The 18,992-nt window shown below is 37.8% G+C and overlaps 1 protein-coding gene across 3 annotated transcripts in view; it reads right to left on the reverse strand.

Annotated features, from left to right (window-relative positions):
- The window catches only part of LOC126199257 (protein prenyltransferase alpha subunit repeat-containing protein 1), a 42,893-nt gene extending 27,604 nt beyond the window's left edge, over positions 1-15,289 (reverse strand). For all 3 annotated transcript variants that reach the window (XM_049936055.1, XM_049936054.1, XM_049936056.1), the window contains exons 1-3: positions 15,135-15,289; positions 14,552-14,712; positions 4,920-5,129 (exon numbers count right to left, since the gene is read on the reverse strand). In XM_049936055.1, the coding sequence (XP_049792012.1) occupies positions 4,920-5,129; positions 14,552-14,712; positions 15,135-15,211 (448 nt within the window). In that variant the 5' untranslated portion in view covers positions 15,212-15,289. The remainder of the gene's footprint in view (positions 1-4,919; positions 5,130-14,551; positions 14,713-15,134) is intronic.
- Between the last annotated feature and the right edge of the window lie 3,703 nt (positions 15,290-18,992).

An 18,992-nucleotide genomic window follows, 5' to 3' on the forward strand; every position in this document is an offset into this window, starting at 1 on the left:
TTCTACATGCTGCATGGCCTAGTGTGTCATCTGTCTTTATTATTATTATTATTATTATTATTATTATTATCACCACATGCAAGAAACGGAGACAACTATTGAATAATAGTGAGTATAATGTTTTCATGAATGCTGTTAAGCACCTATCGGCTATCCTCCGACACCATGAAAGTACTCTCAACACAGCGGAAAAAGTGCTTGAGTTTTGGCGAGGGTTTTAAATGGCCATTTCCTCAGCATTCCATGTAGGGATTTGAAATCCCACGAGCCAGTGAGGATTCCATGGCTGCTACATCCAATCTGTTCATACAATCTCCACTGCACTTGAAGGTGATGGTATTCAATGCATGTTCAAAAAGCATAACTATTTGCAGATCAAAATGTCAAGTAAGGAGTGCTAAGGAGTCTTGAGGTGCTACTTTTGTGAAGAGCAATAAAATGTCAACACTCTTGAGTAATTCATCCCTTTGTAGTCACTTGTCCTTAAGCACTTTCATGACATCAGGCAAATTCATCATGTGGTGATTGCTGTGTCCCATAGTGGGTTTTAGAAGTATTGCCAGATATGTGACCAGTCCAAAGTTGTGTAAGTTAATGGTGCTCAGTATTGGCCACAGAGGCACCCCTTCCTTGTGGACTGGCCGAATGGGCTAGCGCAGTGGTTAGCGCACTGCACTCGCATTTGGGAGGATGACTGGTCAAACACATGTATGACCAACTTGATTTATATTTCCCTAAATCACTTAAGGCAAATGCAGGGATGGTTCCTTCAACAGTGCATGGCTGCTTTCCTTCTCAATCCTACTCTAATCTAAGCTTGTGCTCTGTCTCTAACAACATTGTTGTCGATGGGACAATAAACACTAATCTCCTCCTTGTGGACTGTAAAGTGCATACAAGTATGGTGACACTGAAAAATGTTGGCTCTGCTGAAAAGATCAGAGTGACCAGATAAAGTGAAGAAGACACTGTATCCCTACGCACCAGTGACATCCTGCCTGTATGCGACAGCAGACAGGGATAATCACCCTCATATATATGGCATGCATAATCAGTGATAAGGAATGCCTTCTAGCCAATCCACAACACCTGAAGGAAGTGTCCCACATAAACAGGTACACTGCAGTACAGATTAGTAGGGCATTTAAGAGGACGAAAGCCACAACCAACCATGAGGAGGAGAAAGACAAGACATTCTTGTTTCTACCTTATTCGGGACTGGTCTCAGCTAAAATTGTGACGCTGCTTGAAAACTCCAACATACGAACTTTCTTCCCACAATTTCCTGTGGCAGAAGAGACACAATGGAGCACATCAGGAATGTTCAAATAGAAAACATAGGGAAATCTTTGTAAGCAGAGCATAGCATTACAGAATACCATACCTTTGACTTTCAAATCACCATAGCACTATGCCGAGTAACTGGCTACTGGGATAGTTTTATTAAGGAATCCATATAAATCATTATTCACGAGAATCTGGTCAGTAGAACAAAGTATACCAATATTGTTTGACATGGAATCCCGTACTGGTGGCAATACAATAAGAGAGCACCTAACACTATCCAGCAGGCAAGAATCACCTAGAATGCACAGTCGGAGATTCGAACACAGCCCCTGCTGCACCTACTAACCCCACCATTCCAACATGATTCGCCATCACACCCGCTTGCCACACAGCACACAGCCACCTGCAGCCAGATGGAGGTGGTATGCTGCTAGCATGAATATTATGACAACTGCAATATCTTGACACTTCACCAGAAGATGATGAGTATGACACCCTCTGAAGCATCATGGTATTTTAAAACTGACCCCCAGCTGGAGACACGAGAGCTTTCAACAAGAACTATCACATTAGCTAAAAGTTAAACTAATAGCTGGTCCAGGGGTTACAAAAATTTAGTCAATTCTTGTCTCCCAACATCTATCGCAGTGAAAGTGTAGGACAGAAAATAAGCAAACAACAATCGCTAGCTGCCTAACTATACAGGATAGAGGTGGCTGTGCCTATGTTGAATAATTAATCCTGAGGCTAACCTAAATCACAGAATTAATAGCAATCTGAACCAGGTAATGTGGTATCAATATCAATACCACCCCACTGGCATCAAGTTGACAACGGAATTGTAAGTTTCCATCAGACACCTAGAGCAGTCACACGGAACTGGTGGAACCAATGGTGCATGCCCCCGTGAGCCACACGCGCAGTGGCTCTGTACTATGAGCGCCCTCTGCAGCCACGATACAGGATGGCTAGAGGCAGCCACTCAACCCACTCACACTCGAAGCCCCTTCACTACAACACTGTCATGAGTGCTTAGTTCAGAGCGCCTCATCGTTGTTGGTGTTGTAATAGCTGGACTCTGTTTCTTGCTGCATTATTTGTAATGAGTCTTTGTACACTTGAAGAAATACAAGCTAAGTAAATCTTATGTTTACTGTGTTAATATGTTTAATAATCATGTCTACTCCTTCCAACTTTCCTACCATGACAGTTGCCGCTCTACTCTGTAGCCCACCTCTCTATACTGTTGTGTTGTCATGTATGAAGTCACACACAAGTACCAGCAACACAGAAAGGATAGATAACTACTCACAACATAGAGGAGGCAATGAGTCACGGACAGGCACAATGATAGAGAATGCTAGAAATGTTTAGCTTTCAGGCCATGTCCTCCATCTGAAGTAGAAAACACAAACACACACAGTCAGACAAGCATAACTGACACACATATGGCTACTGTCATCTCTTCTGAGTGCTTGGGTCTTAGCACAAAGATAGAGATTTGTAGGCTGATCAATAATCAACACTGAGGGCCCAGTACGAAAAAGGAATGAAGTGGCAATAACGTGAACCAATGGTGACAGCGTAAAGTGGCATGGTGCTACCCTTGACTCTAATGATGTCACTTATTTTTGTTGGTGCACTCAACTGTTGACAGCGTGTCCGGGTCTGATAACATGTGCTATGTGACCCTGGTGAAAACACTGGGAAAGACATCATTATAATACAGGCAACCACATCTTGCATGCAGAGAAAAACTATGATAACTGGGTAGTCTGCAAAAATTCTGCTAAGGCTGGATGGGTGCTATATTTCACACCAACCCAGTTGGGCAGGAGCCACACCACTGCCACTACAGCAGCGCGACTTTTTCACAACTGCACCATCAACTGGACTGAATTCTACTGTCGCTGACTCCGTATTTCTGCCACTTCGGAAACCAAACTGTGATTCGCTTAAAAGATTGTATTTATTCAGGTAACTCATTAATCTGTCTTTCATAATTGCTTCTATTATTTTACATTTCTGAACATTTAAAGCGAGCTGCCTATCTTTGCACCACTTTGAAATCTTATCCAGTTCTGGCTGAATATTTATGCTGCTTCTTTCAGACAGTACTTCATTATAGATAACTGCATCACCTGCAAAGGCTGAGGTTATTATTAATATTGTCTGTAAGGTCATTAACATACAACATGAACAGCAACGGTTCCAACACACCTCTCTGAGGTACACACAGTTACTTTTACATCTGACAATGACTCTCCATTGAAGATAACATGCCGTGTCCCCCATACCAAAATGTCCTCAACCCATTCATAAATTTCACTTAATAGCCCATATGATCAAACTTTTGGCAATAACCATAGGTGTGGTACTGAATCAAATGCTTTCTGGAAATCAATAACCACTGTATCTACCTGACTGCCTTAATCCAAAGCTTTCAGTATGACAAAAGTGTGAGTTGGGTTTCACATGATCAACGTTTTCAGAATTCACACTGGTTGGCATGGACACTGTCAATGTATGGATTCAAAGACAGTTATTAAAGACAAGCTTCCCCCTCCCTCCATCCTCCCCCTTTTAGAAATGGATACTACTTGTCTTCTGTTCAGCCGTGCATCATCCACACTTTGTATTATTTTGGGTGCCATTTGTTATTTCCATCCACTTGCCTTCTGATTTCCATTTTTACTGCACAGGATCTTTTGATCTGGATGATTGGTTCTGCAAAATGTTATATCAGTTAATTTTTCATGTAGTGGTTAAGATAAAAATATTGTTCCCATTGCTTATACAAGTGAAAATGAAATAACTGTGGCTTTGAGCATACAACAATTCCAAATTTGTGTGTTAACTAATTTTGTCATTTTAACCTTAAACTGCTGTTTCATGCGAAAAATGGACCTAACTTTTCTCCATGTATTACTGAAATCTTTCATCAGTTTGACAGATGTCAGCAATATAGTTATGTGGTGCCTGTTCAAATACCAAGACATAATAGGGTATTCTGTACAGCTATTGTAGCTGGAGTGCCAGTGTGGTGCAACTGATAGTAAATCTGCCCAGTAAGCAGGAGATCCAATTTTCCAGTACAGATTTTAATTCACTGCTTCAGCCTAAATCACTGGTAATCATTGTTCCCACAACCACATCATGGTCACTGATACCAGTGTCGATGTGGAAATCTTCAAAGAGGTTGGGTCTATTTGTTGCCTTTACTCCAATATATTTCCATTAAGAGGGAGATTCTGTGCTATATGTTCTAGGTAGTTTTCACAGAAGGTATTTAGTATTGTTTTACAGGAAGACTTATCAAGCCCACCACTAGCATAACTGTAATTTTCCCAACTGACTTTTGGATGATTAAAGTCTCTATCAATGATTGCACTATGCTTGGGAAACTTACTTACAAGCAATCTGAGATTTTGTCTAAAGTTTTTGGTTACATCAGAAGATGAACCTGGTGGGTGACAGAAGGATCCAATTACCATTTAATGTCCATCCTGATAATGAGTCTTGGTCAAACAATCTCACATGCTACAATTAGCAACAGTACTATCCTTGTTCTAGATTCTTACCTTTGAAGATAATAAAAACAGACTCAAAAATTAGACTACTGTTATACTCACTTGTCAATAATTTCTCCAACAGGTACCTGCGGTATGAGAATGCTTCTGCACTTTTTGGCTTCCGAGATAATATAACTACACTGAAATGCAATTCAGACTGAACATCCAAACGTCCTGACTGAACCAACTCTTTTCTCATGTTCCAGAATGTAGACACATCAGGATTAAGTAAAAGGGCTCCAAGTAGCAGTCTTGACGTCACTTCTGGATCTGTAACAAATGAAACAGTTGCACAACTTTAAGCATTAACCCCATAAGAGACATCATTTTCCAAATAAAAATATACCACTGAACTTAGTATCTCTCACCCTGCAGTGGAGGTGGTATGCTGCTAGCATGAATATTATGACAACTGCAATATCTTGACACTTCACCAGAAGATGAAGACTTATCATAACAGGTTGCATTCTATTTAGAAGAGTTTTACACAAGAAAAATTTGAATATTTGTAGCTTTCACACAACACTCAACAAAACTGAAAAATAAGTGGGATCAGCTCTATTGTCCAGCTTCCCAGATAACCATGTAACATTAGTATCAATGGATCACATACGTAATATCTCTCAATTTATATAAAACCTCACAGAGTTTACAAAAATGACACAGTTCAGTGCTTATATAGTGACCAAAATACCTGCAAGTGTTTTGTGTGCAAACAATGTACACCAAAAAAGTTTGGCAGAATTTTTATATATCCGTATCGCACTTTCAGGCACTGTAGCACAACAAACCAAGACAAAAAGTCTCTTTGATAACTCCTTAATGCGCTGTAGCACTAAAAGGCATGTTTGTGGAATAAGGAAGTACAAGTATGAAATCCACCAAATACAGCACAATAACTTAAAAAACTGAGAAACTGAGATAGCACTGTACGATATGCTTTTGTTACATAATCTCAGCACAGAATATGTGATCTCCTCACCCAAACAGAACACTGAATGAGAGCACATTACACATTTTGTAATCAGCCAATCTTATCATAACATTTTCAATGCATGAACACACAAACGACAACAAAATAAAATAATGAAACACAAATAAAGCAATATTCCACTGTAATGTACAAAACGCACAGTTCCAAGCAAGGTGATGCTGTAACATACCTGTAATGTTGAGGAAATTAAAGGTGCCTGTCTTCCTGAAATGCATGGAATTATAGTAATTAGTCTGCTTGTAACAAGTTTCAAAAGAATTATTGCATTACAATTTCGACATGTGGGTGAAGTTTACCTGCTTCAACAAAAAGATAGTGTAATCGCAGAATAGTGCCTCTGATGTTCTGCCACATTCTGTCCATGTTCTGTGTGTGAATGGTATGTTCTTCTGTAGCAATGAAGTTCAGATTATGGTTCACTTTAAGGTGCTGAAAACCTTCAGTGCCTTGGGTGTTGTATGAACTGAGGCCATCACTAAAATTCAAGGTCCCAGGGAGGATCAATTCTTTTATCATCCTGAACACCACTTCCTAAATTCAACGGGCTCACGGACAAATTTTTCAACCTTCGCTGAATTCCACCAAACACCAAATTTCCTATGATTTCATGGCCTGTGTTGCATTTCCTTTTCCCAAATTTTGCCTTGCCATCTCACAACCAAATTGTCGCATTCCAACCTAACCTAGACCTCTTGTTAAACTGCACATCAGTTTGTCACCACACCTATAGTTTTTGCTTTCAGCTCATTGGCAACTCCAAGCCACTGTTGTGTCCCAACCTAATTGAGACATCTGGCTATGCTACAGATCAGTCTGTTACCACAACCAGGTTTTTTTCTTTCACATTCATTGGCTCCACAAACTCCCAACCAAATTGTTGCATTCCAACCTAACCTAGACCTGTGGCTAAGCTAGAGAGCAGTGTGTCACAACAACCAGTTTTTTCTGCCAATTCAAGATGAGCTCTTATATCCCAGCCTAACAGCACCATAGGAAATCACAAGATGTTTGGGAAACACAACTGAAAAGAGCTTAACCGCACTCCAGGAAACTGTGACCTATTTGTAAAATACGAGCCAAGTATTTGTAACAAAGAATGTAAAAGTCACTGCTTCACTCGCAGCAATTTATCCCCAGATCACTAAACCATCTTAGAATTTATTATAGCAATTAGTATCAATTCATGTTACCTATACTAATTCGTGGTTCCCGCAGACATTTTGAGCAGAACAACTCTCAGTATAGAGTGTAAAAGAGGACATTTTGTAATTATTGCATTTGTGACCTACCACTGGATACCTCATAGCTGTAATTAACTAGTGCTTAAACTATAAATTATGACTCCTATGAGTAAAGTATGAAGTAGTGTAATTTATGATGGTTTAGTAACAATGTCCCCTCTTTAATGTTCTAGGATTAACTTCTGTTGTTACGTCCATGGAAATCGCAATATGGAAACTAAAACATAGTCCGCATTAAAGAACCGCATATTTCTCTCATACATGAGTGGCAATGTCACTGCTTCATTCACATCAATTTAAGATGTCCTCTTACATCACAATGTAACCACATCTCTGAAGAAAAAAAAGCAGAACCAAAATTATTTATGTAACCATAGCTACATTATTTTCAATTCAATGTGCGATGAAAATGTCATATTGCCACTGGCTGAGTAGATCACGTCTGCTATGCTCACTGTATTTGGCTAACCAGATTACATGTTCTGTGGTCAGATTGTGCACCAAAAGCACATCGTAGAGCACAATCTCAATTTCACAGTTTCCAAAGCTAACACGCCGTATTTGGTAACTTTCAAATTTATTCTGCAAATATAGTTTCAACACTACAGCACATAAAAAGAGATATATAAGAGATGTCGTTTTCTTCTCGGTTTGTTGCGCTACTGCCCCCGAAACTGTGATACTGATACAGGAAAATTTAGCCAAAAGTTTTATTGTGGGGTCTGAGGCTGGACAAGTCACAACCCCCACTCCGATTTCTGTTTCGACATAGCAGAGGTTTCTAACTTATCATAGTTGCCATTTGGTCAATTAATTTTGATCAAGAAAGAAGTGACAAACAATTTCTTGGTGCAAACTGTGAATCAGTGATGTAAGGAAATGTCTATAATGATTTGAAATAAATGTTCCATCACACTGTAAAAATCAGATGGTTTACATGAATTAAAGCCCACAGTGGAATAACCACATTAATTCTGATAGGCTGCTACTCGCCATATAGAGGTAATGGCGAACAGCAGACAGGCACATTTAAAAGAAGACTGTAAGATGTTATTCGTTATCATACAAACCTCATCAGATGAAGAAACAAAAAAATAAACAAACAAACAAACAAAACATAGGGCCTATACACATTTTTATAAATGCATAACACACATGCACACACGGCCACTGTTCTCTCTGGGCACTGCAACATTTACTTGCCTGATCTGAAACTTTCGAGAGCTGCTTATAGTGTCAAGCTATTCATCTTATGTCTTAGTAAATATCCATTTTTCATACAAGATACTTCCACACCCATTCACTTCAGTATCTCTTCATACTGTACTTCCAATCACTGAATTTATTGCCTCCACCAATAGCATCTTGTTTCAAATGTGTCACTGAAGAAATCTTTCTCTATTGTGTCAATCAGGTTTCAACGCATCCCTCTTTTAGCCCATCTTGTAAACTTCTATTTCCTTGATGAAATTTCACTTAAGCATCTCCTGAATTTGGTGTACAGCATGCCTTTTCTCCTCTTTCATTTTGTTTTGTTTACCGCTAGCCAAGGCTTGTATTCAGTAACATTATCATTAACAGTTACAATTCTCATAACTTTTATTCTTGCTATGAAAATCTGTTTTACCAACTTCAGTGCTTTTTTCCACATATAAGTTAAACAATTGTGTTCATATAATAATATGAACACAATTGTTTAACTTAAATGTGGAAAAAACCTACCACAATAGTGGTGCTTAATTTTCAGTATAATTCATTATTTTCTTTTTAATGGAATATAATTCACAGGGTTAGAGAACATTGGGGACTTGCATGTAGCTGATTGAACTAAGCTGACAAAGAGTTTTCCATGGGCTGCACTGTTTGCGGTATATGTTGGCTACTGGTCTCCATGTCAAGTTGGACAGCCACTGGGATGATACTATATGGTAGCCATGAAAAGCTTTTAATTGTATACATCTACATGCCACTCACTTATGAACTGATCATATTTTGTTGATTGCCATTACTGGATTGAGGTTGAAAAACGATACAAAATGTTCTGCATGGATTGCCTTTTCTTCATTTTCTGCTTTTGGGTCATTCCATGTTAAAGAGACTTTGTGACAAAAAAATTAAAATGACAATATTACAAATATAACCTTAAAATGCCAAGTTAAAAGTACATTTGTTCATTGCAAAATAATCATGACTATGAAAAAATTGAATTTCTACCTTCACCAAGTGTTTAAAGTGCACTACTCTATGGCGCCACAGAGAGGTATGTTTTATGCTATTTCCAGATGAGTATTAGTTGTGTTATCTATGGCTGACTGTTCTATTGTTGCAAAGAATATTGAAGTCAACATTGTTATAGCTCATAATAATTCGTTTTGTTGAGCTAAGCTAATTGGATTTCTTTATTTTGTTAGTTTTATAATATATGTGCAGCTTGTAACACCCGTAACAAAAAAGATACAAAAGTTTAATTTGTAATCTAGTAAATTTGTTCTGTACAATACCTTCCTGTAAAAGTGAGGTTATGCACATGTTTTACAATATCATACCATTACATGGAATTTGAAGTCTTATTTAACACTCTTAGGGCTGTTACGGGTGTTACTAATTTTTGTTTTTGGGTGTTACTTATCACATGCGTAACACCCGTAACTTGAATTGGAAGGTTTAATGCCACCTTCATCTTTAGTAGGCCTAGGCCCTACATTTAAATTACAACCAAAGGGTATTATTATGAATGAAAAAAAGTTTTTTAAATATGTTTATTACATATGAAAACAGTTTTAAGCATGAAAACAAAAATTTTTATTCTTCTGCATACACTTGTTTAAGCACTGCACCTACATTATAAAAGTTAATTGGGGCATTAACTTGACTCAACTGATGTTCTCCTAAAAAGTTAATTAAGCCCAAAATTCTTTAGATTACATATAGTTTATGTTTTCTATTCTAACTTTTCCAAGAACAACAATATTGCTAACATCAGTTTTAAATTTTATATAGGCCCAGTAAACTGCTTATTGAGACAAATTCTAGTCATTCATAAGAGCCTACAATTTCATAAGCATACTTGAGTCTTTGAGCAAAGCTGTTCCACCTGTTCCAAGCAACCACAAGGAATTATTGAACGAATTAAGTTGTAATTCACAGAACCAAGACTTTGTTTTTGGGTCATGCCAGGAATGTCAAATGAAATTGAGCAAATTTATCCCAGAAGGATTTGACTTACCTAAAAAGATTGTCTGGCAGCAATGGGAAAATGATGCGAAACATTATCCTTGTCTTAGTGAACATTCGAGGAGTTTCGATGATGCCTTAGCATCAATGGTTGACAAATTGCCTCAGTTTAAAAAACATTGCTACGTGAAGATAAAGCAGAGTGATTTCTTCCAAGGAAAGAAAAACAGCCTTGACGTTGAAGAATGTCTTCTTCAAATGGACTTTGCAGAGAATTATGCTCTAATTTCACAAGATGAGGTACAGAGTGCACACTGGGCACATTCACAAGTAACTATTTGCACTTTCTGCATTTAGTTTGCAAACCATGAAGTCAGGTCCTATGCAGTCATCAGTAACGACCTTTCACACACAAAATATTTTGTGTGGACTTTTCTTAAAACTGTTATAACGGAGATTAAAAAAGCGTTTCCTAAAGTTAAAAGAGTTTTTGTATTTTCTGACAACTGTGCTGGCCATTTCAAAAATAAATATACTTTGTCCAATCTATGTTATTTTGAGAGAGACTTTGGATTGACAGTTGAGTGGAATTTTTTTGCCAGTTCACATGGTAAAGGAGCCATGGATGGCATTGGAGGTACACTGAAGAGGAGCGTGTGGACAGTTGTTAGATCTAGGAAAGTTATTATTAACAACACAATTGACTTTTATGACTACACTCTGATGAGTTTTTCTAAAATTAAGGTACTATGGGTTGATAAGATAACAGTGGAGCATAACATTCCTATTTTGGATGAAAGGTGGAAAAATTTACAAGCAATTCCTCAAATCCAGGGCTGCCATTACTTTCGGCTTTATAACACAACTGATTTGCTGGTTTCAAAAACAGCAGAGTCATTAATGACAAGGGTGTCAGTATTTATTACTGAGGAGGCCAAAGTTAAAACATTACATGCAAAAGATGCATAAACTTCTATGAAGTGTGCAGTTCTGATGATTCTGATCAGGGGACTGTTTCACTATCTGAATCACAAGACAATATTCGAAGTGCTTGTGAGTTAAGCCTAACTAATAAAATTGAAAAGTCTGATTTAAAATTTGGGTTATTTGTCTTGGTTGACATTCCAAGTGACAAAAAGAAGCCAACCCTATCCAAAACTCAATACCGTTACTTGGGAATCTGCCAGAGTGAGGTTGATGAAGAGGAGGATGTGAAAATAATGTTTGTGAAGTCTGTAGGAAAAAGTAAAACACTTTATCTAAGGTAACAACACCAGAAATCAAACAACAAGGTAACTGTTTGTACTAAGAGTTCAATTTTGAGTTGGATGTTGCTGAAAAAGATTATTAAATGAAGTTTTTAAACAAATCAATAACAAGAAAACATTTTTGTCATAAATTTATTAGGCCTACAAAATGAGGTAAATGTTAAGTAAGTAACGATATCTTGGCCAAGTTGTACAATAAAATTGTAACAAAATTTTTTGTGTAATAAATAGCTTTATCCTTCAAATATGTTTTCTTAAGTACATACTTTTACTCCAAATAAACTACAATACTTCTTTTCTTTTTATGCAATTGTAAGAGGTAAATTTATTCCTTCAAGAATCAAATCTGATGCATCTATGTAATACCCGTAACATTTAATGCAACACCCGTAACAGCAAAAAAATATATATAGCCTATATACGAAGTTATGATGTCCAAAAAATAAAACTTTATATTTCAAAATAAAATTTGGGGCAATACCTCTTAACAGTTGTTTTACAAGAATAAAAGCTTCATCAAGCTTGCAGAAATTAGAGAATTCCCTAACTCATAACAAGCGCCCGGTCTACTTTTGGTAACACCCTTAACACTACTTTTTTGATTAATAACCAAGAGAACAATAAAACAATTCCAGTATCAACATTTCTAACATGAAATATAACGCAAGCCTTAAAAGTTTTCAATATTAAATTCAATAAATATTTTTCTTATATTATTATTCCTGATTTTAAGGTGTGTACATGTAACAACCGTAACTGTGGAATTGCCCTTTTGCCGCTTACAAGATATTATTTTATTGGTATCTACAGCACTTTTGCAATGAAATATTATTAATGATTTCATTGCAAATGCAGGATCTGTACTGTGGTGACAGAATGATCTGTTGTGTAGCCTGTGGTTGGAAAGTGGAAATTTGGTTGAGTTGGCAAAGCCAACAAATGTGAATAATAAATACAGTTTATGGTGATGAGCAATCTGTTGAGTAACTTGGAGGCTAGGTTAGGTTTGAAGTTTACCATCTGGTTGTCAAAGTGAAATTTTGGTTGAATGCAGATGCTGATCCTGAGTTCAGTTTGATGGACTGTGGGGGAGACTGTATTTCACTGTCTCCTCTCCTCAGATATAATTTTACATCAGTTAAACATTTACTGAGCTTAAGATTTTAATAATAACAACAACACAACATATACAATAATAACCTGTATACATCAGTAATTAGTGCAGTGCCTTTTTTTCGTGGCAGGTGGGTGGGTGGATGACATGAACCCCCATAATATACTCCTCCCATTTAAGCCACACTGCCAAAGGTCTATGCAACTTGGAACCTAATAGTATAATTTCCCTTTACTTTCTTTATACTCACATCAAAAATACTGCAGTGAAAACTCAAGTGTCAAACTATTTACTACATATCTGTCGTCGTAAACTAAGTATTTTTCTCCAAAATTCAGTTTGATCCCCAGCATCATAATGTCTTGGAATGATGCCAACATTTAGTATTTGTAAGTTCAATTGATCAGTATTACATACCTAACGTCTCTCTCATGATCAAAATGAAAACATCGTTAAGTCATTGGCTATATTAATCAGTTGTCCTGGCATCATAATTTCCCTTGGCTGCTCAAGAAAAGCATTACCTACATACACTTTGGGATCAGAGCACGGATGGATTTTTGTAAAGTTTCAACATTGATTATCCTTAAAGGCAAATCTATAGAGTTGCTAAAGAATTCTGGGATTTGCATGAACACATCCTTTTGTCACCTCAGTAAGTTTTACATTTTCTTATCATTCAAAAGTTTGACCAATTTCTTATACCCACAATATGAAAGTCAGAACATTCTACACATTAGGATGTGTAGGCCTACATGAATCATTTCACAACAACCATTGCAATCCTGCACTTAAGTCACTAAATCACAGCAGAGAAATGCATCTTTATCTACAGACAATTACTATGTTGTCTTATCTCAAGTGACTAACAAGTCACAGACACGATCGAGTGAAAAATGATTCCCATTAGACCTAGCACTATATTTCAGAGGTGAAGCTGAAGTTGAATGAACATACAGAACATCAATTTCAACTTAATAGCAAGATGAATAATTATCACACTTAATTTATGGAAGGAACCAAAGTATATCTTCGGCACACTCATCACAGACTACCAGATGTTTGGGCTATCATTCCCCATCAACTTCAAATGGGTTATTAGTTGACTAACAACTGAAACAGTAAAACTAAGAAAGCCTACTGGGGACATACAAAAGCAGATGTTCGTCAGTTATGTTTCAGCAACTTGTAAATACACACATCCATCTCATAAATGTAGTTCTTTATTTTGTTTATAGATTAACAATTTAATTTCACAACTGAATTTTCCCTTAATTCACACAAGCTTCACAAGGAAACTACCATCATGTCCAAGTTTCTCATTGAAGTACACAGTTATAGGTTCCAATAATAAATGGTAACATTCTAAAGAAATGAAGAGCAATTAACAAAAAGATAAAAGGTGTGGTTCATAAATTTCTCAACAATTACTGATCAGCCAGTCAGTTTGCACACCTAGTGTGAGAATTATGTATTCATAAACTAAATTTTCAAAGACTGCTCAGCCATGGTGCTGCTTTCAGCAAAACACAAATGGAATTTTTTGGAGCATTACCATGACACCATCAAGAACTGTTATCCTGCAATTGTGGATTCCACAGCATATGGGTCTGCAACACATTGATGAGAATACCTCAAAGATAAGTACACCTCATCAAACCAAATGCAAACCTGCCACTTATCTAAAGTGGGCAATCAGTGAAGTATGTGTTGAGTGACATTTAATTAATTCATATATTCCACAAACCATATTTTGACCTGTAGTTTGCAGTAAATGTCATCCCCAAGGTCACTTAGACATATATCTCGACAATCCACTATATCTTGTGCGAAACGGCAAGCAGGGTATTTATTTTGCTCTTGGATCTGTATGTGTGTCACGAAATGCAATAAAAGAATACCTGCTCTTCGATGCCGGAAATGTCGCGTATCCAGGAGGCGATGATACGCATAGCAGTACACATGACGCACACACCACGATTCAAGTGCTAAACAATGTTCCACGTGATGAAGCGGCGACTTGTTGTGGTTGACAGTAACAGGAATTATGTCGAATTCTTTCCTACAAGAAAGGGACATTATGAACGTTAAACAACACTACACTTGCCAAAGTATTATAATACACAATGTCATCTGCGGGTACAGTTAACAAGAACTAAACCTCTGGTATTAAAGACACAGCTCCAACTGAAAGATCTAGATACACATAGTACTTAAGCATTGGTAATTTAGGTCTTAATTAAGGCAACAACAGTGTTTATTTACATGCGTTTAATGTCACCGTTAAAATTGAAAAATAGGAAAGTTGCTTCACTACGCTTAAATACACGAGTCATTCCTTTCAACAATAGAAAATCAATAGAGCACTGACAGAATCCTGGATGCAAACTTAATTTGTTTACATATATTTCCGATAAACATGTTTATTTACAACGCAATTTAGGATCACTGTAATAACTCCAAAAAAACTAGAAACACACTAACAGCTTTGGATCTCTCTTGAACACATTCTCAATATCCGCCAAAATCCTCTCGGCAGCAGGAAACGTATCTTCTTGCATTATGTCTCAAATATATCCCTGTCCACACGGCAACAACACACATTATCCATCAGACATCCACCTCATTTATGATCAACATCAAAGATACTTCGTACTATGTCCAAAGTCCATGGTATGTCAATATATCGATTAGATCATAATCGAAAGAGAATACGAATTCAAGGAGGTTCCAATTTTCTAACCTCATTGTAAGAATTGCTAAATTAAAGTGCCTGGTTCATTTAACATTATCTGTGTGACATCTGCGAGCTATGGGATGATGAATGAAAATGCAGTTGCTTGTCAGCCACCACTTCGTTATTGCTCTTTGACTGGTACTATAAAGGCCCGTCCACACGTTACGATCTGTCTGCGCAAATGTCTGCGCACATCACATCTGCGCAGAGAGATCGTTGCGTGTGGACAGAAGATTTGCACCAACATGAGGTGTGTGCAAACCTGGAAGTTGGAGTTGGAGGTTTGAGCGAAACCTCTCAAATCTGTGGGTTCAAACCACATCTGCGCAGACAAGTTGGAGCGTGTGGACAGGAGATCGCCGCAAATCTGGCGCGAAACAGCTGTTTGCTCAGTCTAGTGTTTGTGTGCACAGGGCATTAAATTGGCTGATACTCGTCAGTGTTCTCGAGAGTTTGTAAGTGAATTCATTGAAATATGTAGAAACCACCCATGTTTGTGGAAGATTAAAAGTAAAGAATATAGTGACCGAGACAAAAAGAAGCAGCATACAATGCTCTAATTGAGTTATCCAAAGTTCAGAAATCTAGATCTGGTGTAGGAGTATATCAAGTACACCAGCCAACGTTATGGTATTTTGGTCTGCTTGGCTTTCTTAGTGATCAAGAACCGCCAAGACCAAGCAGGAGTACAATTGAAGATGAAATTAGAGTGTCAACGCGACCGCCAGCCATTCATGAGGAGAAATTGCCCTTCTCATACAATATTTTTTCTCATAATATGAAGGGTTACAAGCTTTAAGAGATAATTATAAGTTTCGACATCCATCCGCAAATAATTTCGCCAGTCGTTAGGTTAGTCCTGCAACTCTCTCAGTAAATTTACGTGAGAAAACTGCTTTCGCTTTAGCAGTCACTGTCTACTCCATTTTGCCCGCTGTCTCTGTTTCCTGCGGTTGGTCTGAATGTTTTTTGCAACACAAGTTGCGAACACAGACCACAACAGAACTTCCTCCATTTCTATATTTGAAAATAACTGAATTAAGTGTTTGACGTTTACGGGGAGCGTAGTCGCTTGCCACTGATATTTCTTTTCTACACCGACAGATGGCGGGCGAGTAGTAGATTGGGGTTTGTGTCGTGTGAACACACCACATTTGCAGCGATCTTTTGCATGTACAGACATCTGCACCGATGTCTGCGCAGACAGATCGTTGCGTGTGGACCGGGCTTAAGATTTGGGGAGACACTATCCTCATTACATGTCTTTCAATTAAATAATCACAGAATGGTGGCAGTTGAATAATGCACAGTTATTCAGTAGTTATGTACCGCTTACATTACATAACCGCCACTCTCAAAACTTTTTAACTCAAGAAGGCTGTATGTGAAGAAGTGACACAAAACATCCAAAATATAAAATTATCTGCAATCTGCATATAGCAACTTTTTGTCAGCATATTGTAGGTCCATTTTAATACATTTAAACTTCATGTTGGAAGTTAACTAACATTGAAGCCAGAGCGAGAATTTATTCCGGTATTGTCACGATCGATTCTTTTGAACAACACCTCATCTGTGCGTAGCAAAAAATGTTTAAAATACATGCCGCTACATCTGTATCATTCCCGCAACTTATTAATTCCGATTATTGTGTATTATTTCAAACTTTGCTGCGTAAACTACAGATGAAATCAGAAGTTATTAAATCACTAATCATTCAAATTAATCTGTGATGTCTCTGAGGAAGTGCGTTTCTACATTGCATGAAATAATCAATTTCCTAATACTGACATATAAACTATACAATTACATGATTAATTCTTTTGACTGTGGCCTAGTGAAAGGGTATATTAAAGTACCTAGACCAGATTTTAAGGCTCACAGCAGTTGCTGCTACACTTAACGAACTAAACTCCGCCCGAACAGGCCATAAAGTCCCAACGGTACCGACCGGCCGCCGTGTCATCCTCAAACCAGAGGCATCACTGAATGCAGATACGGAGGGGCATGTGGTCGGCACACTGCTCTCACGGCCGTATCTCAGTTTACGATAACAGAGCCACTACTTCTCAGTCAAGTAGCTCTTCAGTTGTTTCTCACAAGGGCTGAGTGAACCCTACTTGCCAACAGTGCTCAGCAGACCGGATGGTCACCCATCCCTATACTAGCCCAGCCCAGCAGCACTTAACTTCATTTATCTGACAGGAATCAGTGTTACCACTGTGGCCAGGAAATACAAAGTCAAGGGGATGTTGGATACCACCAATACTGTAATCATCATTTATATAATAAACATATAATTATTAATCATCCAAGAGAATTCATCCTATTTCTCACTTTTTCCCAATGGAGTCTTCCAGTGACAACAAAATTAAATTAACCACTGTACTAGTGGTGTTGTAGAGCTTTAATGAATGTTAAGAACTGAGTATGCAATAGAAAGATAGTTGAGATGGTTTTTGTATGTGTGATCGTAGACCCAAGTCGATTGCCTCTAACAAAACATACCGTTACAGCTGGATATTGGAGAATGCAGTTCTTAAATGTCCTAATCCTATTTAACCAATCATCAGGCAACGTGTTCTCTACAAAGTTCATTAAATTTTTAATGCCAGTCATCAACTCCGTCATCCAGGTGTAGGTGAATGTAGGTTGAAGCAGGATAATAGCTTAAAGAATAAAGACAGTCGAGATCAAATCAGAATAGGAAAAGAAGAATTCTGCTTCTATGCAGCATTCATGGGAAGGGTGTAGGCCAGCAGCTTCAGCAGAAATTAGGTACAGGGTACCAGGTCACAAGGTTTGAGAAACCAAGTGCTAGCCTTAACCAGGTGACAGAAAACTTGGGTCAGGTATGAAGGGACCTTAAGAAGGAATATCAGGTAATTACAGTTGGGGGAGCAGGAAACAGCCTGGCTATGAATCTAAGTATGAATCCTAGTATCAGGAGTTTTGATAATATAGGAGCATAAACTGGGTACCAAATGTGGGGTTTGTGGAGGTTTTTCAACATCATGATTGACCCTGGGTAAACGCTGCTGTAAGGCATGTTAACACTGAGCTGATCAGGATGCTCCAGAGACTGGCAAAATCTCACATAAGTGTTGTCCCAGTTGATGTTATTGGTTCATTGGGATACACTACACATAGCCCATACATAAACATAAAGAGGGGGGGGGGCGGGGGCGACACAGTCACACAAGGGATGATCCCTATGTTTAATGGGACCAGGCATACAGGTTTCTAGTTTAAAGCCAAAGTCCAGATGGACAACCATCAAAAAAATTAAATAAAAAAAGCTTCATGTACAGTAAATAGGGGTAAAGATAAGGGTAGTATCAACTTATTTCATCAAAATATCAGGGGGATAAAAAAGAAAGTAGATGAGCTGTTAGTGTGTTTAGATGATCTCTAAAATAAAAATGAGATTGATATACTTAGTCTGTCTGAACACCATGTAACTGTGGGTATGGATAATGTCAGTACAAATGGGTATAATTTAGCATTTTACACTTGCAGAACTAGCATGGATAAAGGAGGAGTTGCCTTTTACACAAACAAGGGTATAAACACGAAATAGTAGAAGTAAGCAAATTTTGTGTCGA

Source organism: Schistocerca nitens, chromosome 8, assembly GCF_023898315.1.
Source record: "Schistocerca nitens isolate TAMUIC-IGC-003100 chromosome 8, iqSchNite1.1, whole genome shotgun sequence".
In the NCBI taxonomy this organism is placed as follows: Eukaryota; Metazoa; Arthropoda; class Insecta; order Orthoptera; family Acrididae; genus Schistocerca; species Schistocerca nitens.